This window comes from Thalia democratica, chromosome 9 (genome assembly GCF_965202585.1).
Source record: "Thalia democratica chromosome 9, ktThaDemo2.hap1.1, whole genome shotgun sequence".
NCBI classification, from domain to species: domain Eukaryota; kingdom Metazoa; phylum Chordata; class Thaliacea; order Salpida; family Salpidae; genus Thalia; species Thalia democratica.
This window is the reverse complement of record NC_139173.1, coordinates 24,966,308-24,978,869: the sequence shown is the minus strand read 5'-3', so window position 1 is coordinate 24,978,869 and position 12,562 is coordinate 24,966,308. Positions and strand designations below refer to the sequence as shown.

The 12,562-nt window shown below is 27.4% G+C and overlaps 1 protein-coding gene across 1 annotated transcript; it reads left to right on the top strand.

Annotated features, from left to right (window-relative positions):
• The first annotated feature begins 1,311 nt into the window (after positions 1-1,311).
• LOC145844947 (short-chain specific acyl-CoA dehydrogenase, mitochondrial-like) lies at positions 1,312-5,420 on the top strand. Its single transcript, XM_082952366.1, has 5 exons — positions 1,312-1,765; positions 3,467-3,703; positions 4,111-4,318; positions 4,639-4,852; positions 5,277-5,420. Exons 1-5 carry the CDS (start codon positions 1,312-1,314, stop codon positions 5,418-5,420), a joined length of 1,257 nt encoding a protein of 418 aa, XP_082808492.1.
• The last annotated feature ends 7,142 nt before the right edge of the window (positions 5,421-12,562 follow it).

Here is a 12,562-nt window from a genome sequence, read left to right as displayed (position 1 = left end):
TATAAAAATAAACAGACTAGTTGAACTTATAATGCTACATTCAAATCTAAAGCAGGAAAAAAAACGGAAAAGTTTGATGTGGCAAAATATACTTACTCAATTTACTTTTGAAATATTAAACTAAAACTAAGTATAATGCTTTTAAACATAAATAGTTAATTTTTATCAATTAATCTAGTTACTTATACATAAGATTTAAATAAATAAGTGTTATTAAAGTCAGTTTTGTAGTAAAACATAAATTGCTGCTTAAGACAATGATCTGGTGTAAATATGTACAATGGCTCGTTAAAATTTTATGCAAAATACAAAGTTTTTGTTGTAATTGTTGTATGAATTTAACTACATTTTTGCTTTTTGAATTAAATTCAAACCCAAACGAATTGAATTAACACACATTTATGGTGATTCTTAAAAAAATAAGTTTTATAAATCTTCGTTTAAATAATATAAAATTTTGTTTATTTAAAAATGTAATGATGAAATAAAACCCGAGTTAATTAAACCAAAACATATGTACAGTGAATATAAAAGCGATTTGTATGGTTTACAAATGTTTGTTTAATTAAAAACGACAGCAAATTGTGATCAAGTTTTTGTTTACTCAATATTTTTTCTTCGATTAAACTCTCTTGTGAATTTTCTTTTCAAACTTATTACATACAGATTTTGCAAGTTTCTTTCGTTAGTTTGAGTAAAAAAGCTTTTGATTATCATTAGTGATATAGAAATGAAAAAATCATAAATTCAACCTAAAACTTATAGCAAAACGATTTAAGCTACTATCTTTTTAGCTTTAAATTTTAGACTCAGTTTTCATTTAAACTCATTTTCTTTATAAAAAATTAGATATTAAATGTTCTACAAACTTGTACTCAAGTACAAGCTTTACTATATAAATTTCAGTATGTACTTCAAATACATAACAAAATATTTTGTTAAATAGGATAAGATTAAAGCATATATCATCAAAACGTAAATATTAATCAACATCTTAAAACTGTTATACACATTTTTTTGAAGTCAGGACTATTTAGATCAAATGAAATCTACAGCAATCTCGCAACTGAGCATTTTCTTAATTAATTTAGCACGTGATTGTAGGCTTAGTTTAATAAAAGATTTATCAAATTTATTAAAAAAAAATAAGTTGTATTCGTTCTTCAAGCTGTCTTTTTACTTAGCTTTGTTTAAGAAGTATAAATTTCACAATAAAAAAAAGTCATATTTTAAATGTAAGTATAAACAGATAAAGTTTTCTTTTGTTTTTATATTTAACTATTCTTAAACAGGCGTAAATATTTGAATAAAATGAAATCTGCTCTCCGACATCTCAACAACAACTCCCGCAACTTCCTCCGAACGAAACTGCCGAGTCAGCAGCTTTCCCGCCCGGCCTCCACCCTCCTCCTCCCCGACAACCACTCGTTGAAGGAGGAGGAGCAGCTGCTGAGGCAGACCTGCGCCGACTTCGCCGCCAAGGAGCTCACCCCCAACGCGTGGACGGTCGACAAGGAGTGCCGGTTCCCCATGGAAACCGTCAAGAAGATGGGCGACCTGGGACTGATGGGGCTGAACGTGAACCCAGAGCTCGGAGGGGCGGGGATGGACTACATGGCGTACGCGATCGTCATGGAGGAGGTGAGCAGGGGCTGCGCCACGGCGGGGGTGATCGTGAGCGCCCACAACTCGCTGTACCTGGCCCCGCTGGAGAAATACGCCAACGACGAGCAGGCCGAGAAGTACGTCAGGCCCTTTGTTACAGGTATGACGTCATAGAAGAGATTAAAAAAAAACTGTTTTGTGCTTTTGCGGATTTGATGTTTGTTTAAAAAAAGTTAGTTTAAGGTGGTTGCATAAGTATTTGAGTTTGTTTATATAAACTTGAGAAAAAATAATACTTGAGAATTTTTAAAAAATGCTGTTGTAATTAGGAATTTTAAGAAATAAAATGTGACCCAATGTTAAAGTTATGACGTAATAATAGTAAACTTTGTAATTGTTATGTATTTTTTAGAGCAATTCGTACTGAAATGTTGTAGAACAGGTTAAAAGTTGTTTTTAAAATTGGTGATTATGTAAATGTTCTATAGACATATGACTGTTGAATTAACGTGAATTAATTAAGAAAGTTTTTTTCAAAACAGTTTAAATTTTTCTATGCAAATATAAAAGATCAACTTTTAAAACACATACTAGTTTTTTTATTATTTGTTAGATATTTTTAAATAAAAAAAGAACTAATTTTTTTTGTAAGTTATGTAAAATACTTAAACTTGGTTAAAAGATTTTGATAAGCTCTTAATTTGTTGTAATAATTAAAAAATTGTATTGTTTTCGGTAAATTTTGTCGGCAAACGTTCAAGTTTGTAGTTAAACAAAAGCGCTTTTCATTTTGGTAAATATTTGTTTAAATATTGGCTTGAAGTTTAACCTCAATTGTTTGCAGATATTAAACGTTGTATTATATAATATTAGATTTGTTTGAAATTGAACATTTTTTCATGTGCTTTAGCTTTGACAAAATAAGATTAAGTTCTACTTTCAGAAAAAAAATTGTGCAACTAAAAGCAAAAAAAAAAAATTAATAACGACAACTAAAATAGTTCGAACGCAATTACAAATATCAATGTTTGTTTGACTTAGTTAGACATAAACTTGAGTATAAACTCAACTAAATAAAAATACTTTTTTTACTTATTTAGTTAAAACAAACATAAGCATAGACCGTTAGCCTTATTGCAATAACCATTTATTTATTCGTGTTTTTTTCAAGGTCAGTAACGCATGTTTTATACTGAGTAACTTAAATTTAAAGAACAAAGTAGTTATAAGTAAAGTAGTAGTTAAGTATTACTAACTTATTTATTAGATTTATTATTTTTAAGTATAACATTAATAATTATAAAGATGAACGTGTCTTGAAGCCAAAAAAGTTCTACTAAATAATCAACATAATAAACTAATATGTTTCCAAAACTTTTAAAGTGTTCTAAACTATTTCATACAAACTTATCATATGAAGTGATATGCGTCCAGTTGAATAAACCGTAATGTTTACAACAAAAACAAGTTGACAAAGTTTTTCCGGGTATAATTGTGGTACTTTCCAGTATTCTTATGCTTTAAAGCCTCATTGTAAAACCCAATTGCAAAGTGTTGATTCGTTTGAACAATGTTTTCTGCGTTTAAAAGCTACTGACCAATTACTACCAACCTAAATAAATCAAGTTTTCTACTCACAGGTGATAAGGTGGGTAATTTTAAATTAAGCGAACATTATCTGAAGAACTAAATTCGGAATAGAGAAAAAATCAAAACTAGTTACTAGTTAAAACAACAATAACCACGCAAAATTGTTTTGAGTCAACTAAAAAGTGCTGGAGTATAAATTTGAAATTTTTGTGTTTTAAATACCTCTAAAGTTTAAAACTATGCAAACAACTTCAGAAAATATCTGCCACAGGAGACAAAGTGGGTTGTTTCGGGTTGTCGGAACCAGGTAACGGGAGTGACGCGGGTGCTGCATCGACCACTGCAACCGACTGTGGTGACCACTGGGTGCTGAACGGCACCAAGGCGTGGATAACCAACAGCTACGAGGCGTCAGCATCAGTGGTGTTCGCCACAACTGACAGGTCAATGAAGCACAAGGGAATAAGCGCGTTCATCGTGCCCTTTCCCACCGAGGGGCTCACCCTGGGTGAGTAGTTGTATAAATGCTTGTATTTGTGTGTTTTGATAAGTACTCGTACACTATTACATAGATAAGTGTTTTATCTTATTTCGTTTTTATTTTATTTATCACGGAAGAACTTGTTTTAGGTGAATGTTTCTTGTAAGAATGTTTGCTCCTAAGTTAAGATTTTTTTATGTATAGTACAAAGCTGTATTTTGTTACGCTAAATATGATATGTAGTCTGATTTTAAATAGCATTTAATTTTTCCAAATAAGTTTTAACACATTGTGAGTTAACAACAACAACTAATATTATTAATTACAAAATAATAAGACTTAGAAAAAAATAGGTTTTCAAAATTACCTAGTATGCACAGAGCTCATTTTTAGTGTCAATTGTGAACAAATAATTATTTTAATGACTACTCTAGGCAAGAAGGAAGATAAACTTGGTATTAGAGGCAGCTCAACCGCGTACCTGATCTTCGAGGACTGCAAAATACCCAAGGGGAATTTATTGGGTCAGCCCGGGTTCGGATTCAAGATTGCCATGGAGACGTTGGACGCGGGAAGGATTGGGGTTGCGGGTCAGGCGCTGGGAATCGCCCAAGCATCACTTGACTGCGCGATTCAGTATAGGTCTTGTTGTTTATGCTATTAGTGTGCTATTGCTGCTAATAAGTTTGCTCAAAACGTTGTTGACCTTGTAAAAATTTGTTTTCACTTATTTGTTTGTTGATAAGGCTTACGAAAACACCAAAGTCTGGGCTGATAAAAAATAATCTCGACAACACATAAAATTACATACACTTCCTATAAGTATTTTTATCATTTCCTCTATTTAGCATTAGTATTTCTTCTATTTTGTTTTGAACTTAAATTAGTGTTTTGGCTGATCTACGCAAGTTGATTAAAAGTTTAAATATACTTATCATAAATTATTAATTAATCCAACACAGCGAGGACAGGAAGGCGTTCGGCCGACCCATCGGCAAGTTCCAATCAATTCAGTTCAAACTGGCCGACATGGCTTCCAGGATCGAAGCTTCCAGGTTATTAATATGGAGGGCGGCCAGGATGAAGGACCTCGGAATGAACATCACCAAGGAGGCGGCCATGGCGAAGTTGGTGGCATCAGAAACAGCAACCTACTGCAGCCATCAGGCCATTCAGGTGGGTTTTATGTTAGGGGGTTTCACTAAGTATGAGTGAAACTGCCACCTTTTAATGCTACTAGGCATTAGAAGGGCTATTTTGTTGTTTTTTATTCAGTAACTTAATTAATGAATAGTTTATTAGCTTAGTCATACTAGCTCAAAATAGAAATAATCATTTTTCAAGGAGTTTGCTTAGTTATTGCAGCCACTTAGCCAATCAGGTGAACAATATGTGTTTATAGTTTAGAGGTAAATTACGATGACAAGCTTAAGCTGTCATAGTTTTTGGGTTTTTTAGCACATTTTTGTTATTTTTTTTTATGTTTTTTAATAGTTAGAATATTTTGTTTGTTTTAGCCTATTTTTGCAATTATAATGGGTTTTATGATAATTTAAAATATGGCCAAAGCTAAGCAACTATTAAAAATAAAATAATACAGGTACTAGGAGGAATGGGGTTTGTGAGTGATATGCCGGCAGAAAGGCACTACAGAGATGCCAGGATCACTGAGATTTACGAGGGAACCTCAGAAATTCAGAGGTTGGTCATAGCAGGACAGTTGTTGAAGGAGTACAAGCAGTAGATGTATCAATCGATGTGTAAAACTAGCTAAGTTTACAAAGTCTCGAGTAAACAAAACAATCAAAAAAAAAAAAATTCCACTCTTTGAAACTAATGTTTAGAAGTTTTCATTTTATGAGTTTTATGATTAACCTTTTATTAGTTGAAAGTATTTTTTTCTGTTTTCAAAATACTTAAGTTTGTAATATAATGAAAACTATCAAAGCTTTTTATATGCTTAATTTATCGAGTTTACAACACTAGTTTTAGTTATAATGTTTAAAAAAAAAAGTTTGTGTAAAGTTACTTACAAAAAGCTTTTCATTATATCAAAAAAACTTTAGAACTATTATATTTTTGTACGTGCTGTCTTAATAACATATAGACAACATTTTAAATAAATGTTGTAAAAAAAGAGACAACTAAAAAAATAATAAAGCTGTTCAACATGTCATACTGTAATTGTTGTTCAATGAAAAAAAAGTTTATGTTTTTAACTATATGACCTGATTTTTATCTAACTTAAGTTATAGAGCTACTATCTGTGCTATATTTTATAACTTTGTAAATAAACTTTCATTTAGATAAATTAATAACTTTTGTAGTTTGTACTATTAAAACTAAAAGCTAATTGTTATTCCTAGAGCATAACTAAAAAAAAATAATTTTTTGAACATTTATGAGTCTAGCTGGTAAATCATAAATTTAACTTGAGTTGACAAATGCTTTTAAAGCTAAATGAAAATATGTGTTAATCACGCTTTTATGTTATTTTATATTATATAGGAAATAAATTAATGACGAATAGCTAAATTTTACTATAAAACTAATTTATTTATGGTCTAAAGACGTTTTGTAAAAATTTTAACTTTTAGTTAGTTGTACAACGAATTCAAACCAATAATAATTAATGTATAGAAAAATAAATATTTTTAAGACATTTCAAATCTAACAAAACATTAATCTAGAAATGTATGGACTTTCCGATATGTATAATAGATTATTTAAAAATTTAAAGTTTTTCAACTAATAACTGAAATGTCTTTATTTAGATTTAGTGTAAGTATTTTGATAAAGTATCTTGAACATTTAATTTAAAATATTTTAAAAATGAAACTTACTAGCAATCTGACATGAACAGTTTCTTTATCATGCTGTAATTTTCCTCCAGAGTTATGTACGCGAGCTGTTAATATAAAAAAGTTAGTATCAGTTGAGTAAATAAAAATGGAAAAATACAAGTAAATAACTTACTTGTTTTATTCAGTTAAAGTGTTTAAGATAGTTGTAACAAAAAAAAAAAGTTTTAGACGCTAAGCTTTTTATAAAAACCTTAAAGGTATAGTTTTTAAGTATTTAAATTACACAAAATAAAGTTTACTTCCAGTTTACAATAATTTTTCCTTACGTTACTTAACATCACATGCTCAGAGTATAAATTTTGCCATGACTTATATGATACTTAAAACACAGTTTAGTTCAAACTTGATGAACTGATATCAATCTCCATAGTCTTATTTTTAAACTTTAGATACCTATTTAAAAACATGCAACAACTTGAACGATAAACTTTTTTTTTATCGTAGTAGGGGTTAAAAGTTGAAGTTTAAAATGTAAAGATTAGTCTCATTTGTTAAGATTTGCTGCTGTATCTACATTTTAGTAACTTATGTTTTTCTGTTTTGACAGTACAAAGTTCTGAGTCTTAAATGTAAACTAAGACTTTGAAAATAAAACTAACACTATACTACATACAAGTACACTAAAATCTTATTAGAGATGAAATTAAAATAGTAAAAATTTAATTTAAACATTTATTTCAACTTAAAGTTATAGTTTTTATTATTTAAATACGTTTTAATACTTTTAGGGCTAAAATGCAGTTTTATTAGAACTTTTGTGGGTAACTTGTATTTTATTTTAAGGCATCATTTTTTAGATTTTTTATTACCAAGTTTTAAAAAATCTCCAGAAAAACTCAAAATTAAATAACTGAAAATCTAACATTTACCTCTAGTATACCTTATCTACATATAACTTATCTACATATAACTTCATAATAATTACTTTACTTAACCAGTTGATTTTAAGTAAACTATAGCTTAACTGACTACGGAAAAATTTAAGAATATTATTTGATTGTTATTTTATCTTAAAACAAATATTGCTTTGTTATTCAAAGATAAAAAAAAACTACTTTGGCTGAACTAATTGTTTTAGCAAGGTTATGGTTAAAACCTTTTTATGCAACTTGTAAATTTAACTTAAAACTTCATTTTTTAGTTATTATTAAACATTTTTTAGAAAAGATTAACGTTTTATTTATAAGTACAAAACACTTTTAGTATAAATCTAATACCTCTAATAAAAAAATTGCTAATGCCTACATAATCAGTTTTGAAAATTAATTTAGTTAAAAAAAGATACAGGACTTTGAATACTTTTTTTCGTATGTTTAAGCATCTACGTTTTCACTCATTAAGTTTTGGAACAACATAAAATAATCATTAAATTTCTTACTTTGTCCATTTAAATGTTGACCATAAATATAAACTTCAATGGTAACAAACTACTTGTCAGTTTTATGTGTTGCAAAAAAGTCAATTAGTAATACAAAACCCAGTTGATATCAAAATTCGTCATATATCTAAAACAAAGACTATTTTAAACTTGCAGTAAATGTGTTTTGATTCTCATTTAAAGTTTGGTTCCCATTGAGAAAGAAAAAATTACATAATTTGATAGAAACTAAAAACAAATAGTTTGCAATCAAGGCGTTTTAAAACCTTTATCAATAGGTTAAACTTATATTAAACTAGAATAGTTAAAGCTTATTTAATTTTTCGTTTCAGACAACCTCTAATTCAAGTAACAGCTCAATTTTATTACTTTAATAATAATGTTTACATTGTGTTAAACATTTCTCAACTAGTTTTTTAAGGTTGTTTTATAAGAAACACTTTTAGATTTTATTTTTGTTAGACTTATCTCATTATAGATTGATTGAGAAATTAAAAAAAAAGACACATAATTCATATAATAAGCATGCAAATCTCAATTAAATTATGAAAAGTTTGAAAAATAAAGTTCATGCAAAATTTTATGTAACGAATGCTTCAAACAAAAGTTAAACACTTTTATAAATTGGTATATTTAGTTGATCGTTTTAAAACTTGTAAACTAGCAATTCAAATAAAATAACAAAGAAGACTTTTTATTTTGGTAATTTTAATAGACTTATCCGACATTACAGATTTCATTAGAGTTTTTGGTCAAAACAAAAGCAAGTAAGTTAGAAAATGTTTAAAAGTCATTCCAGTTTGATTGTAAAAAACAAAATAGGAACTAAGTCTAATTTATATCTCATGCAAAAGTTTCAACGTAAATAATAATAAATCACACAAGAAACAAAAATATCAACGAGTTCACACAAAACAAAAAGTCTGCTTAAAAACTGAAAACTCTCAAATAAAGTAAATTTAATCTTATCATGTTTCAAAACATGGCAAGTTATTTCCGTACTTCGTCGATATCATTGCAGCCGACAGTCCATTTCTGCAGTGCGGTTTGCGAGATTCTCTTCCGGTACGCCCTGAGGTACACCCGGACAGACACCAGCACCACCACGAAGAACAGGGCGACCAGGAACAGCAAGAGGGCGATGTAGTAGGGGTTGTTGAAAAGTTTTCTGAAGATCGCTGAAAAATATACAGTTTTACTGGTGATAAGTAATATTTATTTTCTATAGTCATGCTATCTAAATTGATTTTTTTAACTTTGTTTGTTATATGTTGTGAAAGCTCAATAAAAGAAAAGTTTTTAATTTCAGCTTCTAAAAAACTATGGTTTCATTTTATACAATATTTTTAGGAGTTTAGTTATCAATGTTGTAACTTAATTCTCATATGTGTAATTTTCACAATAAATAGAAATATATTTTTTTCAGTTTTATTAAAAACCTCACCTAATTGATCAATTGTATCATCTTTTAATTCAGGTTCTGAAAGAAAATAATAAGTTTTTAATAAATATTATAATTACTCTTAAAACAAATAAAAATAAAATTAATTCTCGTAAAAACTGACGAACAACTTTATTTGTTTAATAACATTTTAGTATGAAAATGATAAAAAAATGTTTCTTGCTTAGGTTTTTAAATAAAACACAAAACAAAAAAATTAAATCTTAAAACAGTTTTTCATTAAATTGACAAATAATTTAAAAAAAAATCGGTTAAATTTTTCATTAAAAATTTTTAATAAACTACCATTCAGTTATTTAAACTTGTTTGTTTTCAATCAGCCATTGTTTTAAATTTAAACTTTATTCCTTTTCAAAAACTATAAACTTATGTATGAGCTTTTAAAACGTTACAAACTTGTATAGTTGTGAATCAACTTACATAGCTTGATAGTCTATAAAATTACTTAAAAACTCTATAAACTTGTTTTATAATACTATAAATAACTTGTTTATGAAATGTATAGCAGTTAAAGATTAATATTTACAAATAACTTTCCTCGATTAACACATGTATAACAACTTCTAAAATTAAAAGTACTGTATTGAAAATTTATAACAGTCTTGTTTTTATTCTAAAGCTTTGTTGTTTTTATTTACAGTAAAAAACTACAAACATTCAAGTTTTTAGTTAACTTCTAGTTAATCATCTTCTGTGCTCAATAGCAATATACTGAGAAAATTAGTACAAAACTCATTTTTTTACGTTGCCATAGAAATTTTTGCTGCATCAAATTTGCATTGCAGTTAGATTTCCAATATGCTAATGACGTTTTACTAAAAAGTTTGGTTGATCATTTTTAAGCTAATTAAAAATCATTCAAGTTGATTATTGCTGTAAAGATTGATCTTAATTTAGTTTTGAAAATTAAAACAATTGTTATTAAAAAACAAACACCTTCAACAGCTGGTTAATTTTTTCAATATTCATGAACAATAAATCGAATGTAAATATTTAAAACTGAAATTAATTAGTTAAAACAAGCTAAAAGTACTTAAGAACTAAATAGTGTATGAGTTTTAAGTAAATAGAACTTTTTCTATTAAACTTACATACGTATCTTTTGTTTACTTTTTAAATACTATTAACATTTTTATTCAAAATAACTTTTCTAAGTAATTAACTGTTTTTGAGTGGTTATGTTTCCTGAAAATGTAGAGTTGAACCGAGTTCGTTTGTGAAAAAGAAACTTTTAAAAACTGAAGGTTCAAAAAACGTGAACTGCTTGAACTTTTTTAAAATGAAAATAAAGAAAATTTACCTTAAAGTTAGATTTTAAAGATTATGCAACTTTTTGAACACTTTAAATCTTATTTGAATGTTTAAGTATCTTATTAAACAAAAAAAATATGTAGTAGTTTAACTATTTAAAAGAAATAAAACATTCACACTACTATGAAATTAAAGTTTCTTAAAATGTCCTTTTGTTTTTTGTCTTTATCTTAATGCTATACAAAATATATAAAATTGATTTATATATTATTCTAATTGCTTGCTGTTGAAGCAATTGAAAGCAACAATATTGAGTGTAAAACAAAAGCTTTATGATTTTTTTACAGTATAGTAAAGTAATAAAAGTAATACAAACTAATAAATAATTAAAAACATTAAAGTATGTAAAACTGGTGTTTTTTATAGCTCAAAAAGCATTAACAACATTTCTTAAAACTTAATACAACTGCTCAACTAACTTGCGATATATATTTTCTTAGATTATGTATTTATTTTCAACGATAAGTTTCATAACAAACTAAATTTATCTTACTTAAATATAAACTCAATAAGAAAGCTAGCAATATAAAATACTTAACAAGCTGAGATAATATGACTATAAAGATATATAACGTTTTATCTAAACTAGCATATGCAAAATTAAAGTCACTATTTTAAGTAATTTCAAAAAATCCAATACGGATTCTATAAAATTATTTGTCGTTTCATAAAAGAACTATATGGCATTAAAAAAGACAGAACAAATTTCTGTTGAATCTAAAATTAAGGTTTTTTAATTTATTTTATTTTCCACACATAAAAATAGTATAAAACTGTAATTTTTACAACACATAAACATCCAATTTAGTTTGTGAGTCAAGTTTATGGATTGTTATTTTACTTAGTTGATAGGTAATTAAGAATATGTTAGAAAACAGCCAACATCTAACTTTAATTTAAATTCTATAAGCTTTTTTTTTGGATGAATTACAATAAGTTGTAGTAGTTTTACAGAGTTCTACAGAAAAGTTTCAACTATTTTGCATATCAACCGAAATTTTATGCAATTAGCGGTATTCAATTGGCAGACTTATACTTTGTATTGTTTTTGAATTGATAAGCTTATCGTTTAAAACTAATTCCGAATTTGTTACAAACTTGTATTCTAATGAGCTTTTTTATAAAAAAGCTAAAAGTTTTGACAAACAAGTAGCAAAATGATTTTGAATTTTTTGTACTTAAAGTGTTTTTATACCAACAAAATGATTTTACCATCGTAACGTTAACTACACGTTTAGGTTAAAAGTAATTAAAAATCGTACTAATTAACAACTTTTCACATACATATTCATGTTTACATTTATATATATATTACATTGCTTTAAAAAAAAAAACTTTACTACACTCTTATTTGAACCATATATTCTCAAAAAGATTTTATGTATCAAAAAAAAACGTTAAAAAAAAGTTTTTTCTAGTTGTACTCTGACAACTAGAATTAGACTATAGTTTTATCATTTACTGTATAAAAGTTATTAATTTAACAGTTTATCGTGTACAGAGTTGTCTTTTAATTTGGAAAAAAACTAGCTTTTACAACAATGACAAAACGTAAATACGGAGCCAATAAGTCTTTAAAGTGAAAAAAAAGAAAATAAAAGTCAAAACTAACTTCCGGTTACAACAAAGTTTCTTGTGAAGGATCCTTCTGCATTTGTGACGTCACAACTGTATTCACCCGACTCCCAACTCGTGTTCAGTTTCATGCTATTCTTCATATTAAATATTGGTTGTTGAAAACATTTAAAACTTTTATAGTTAACATAGTTTTTATGGCTGAGATATTAATATATTTTACATTTTTTCCTCACCATTATTTAAACAGCTCATTATACAAGTATACTAAAACTACAAATATTGGTTATTAAAGA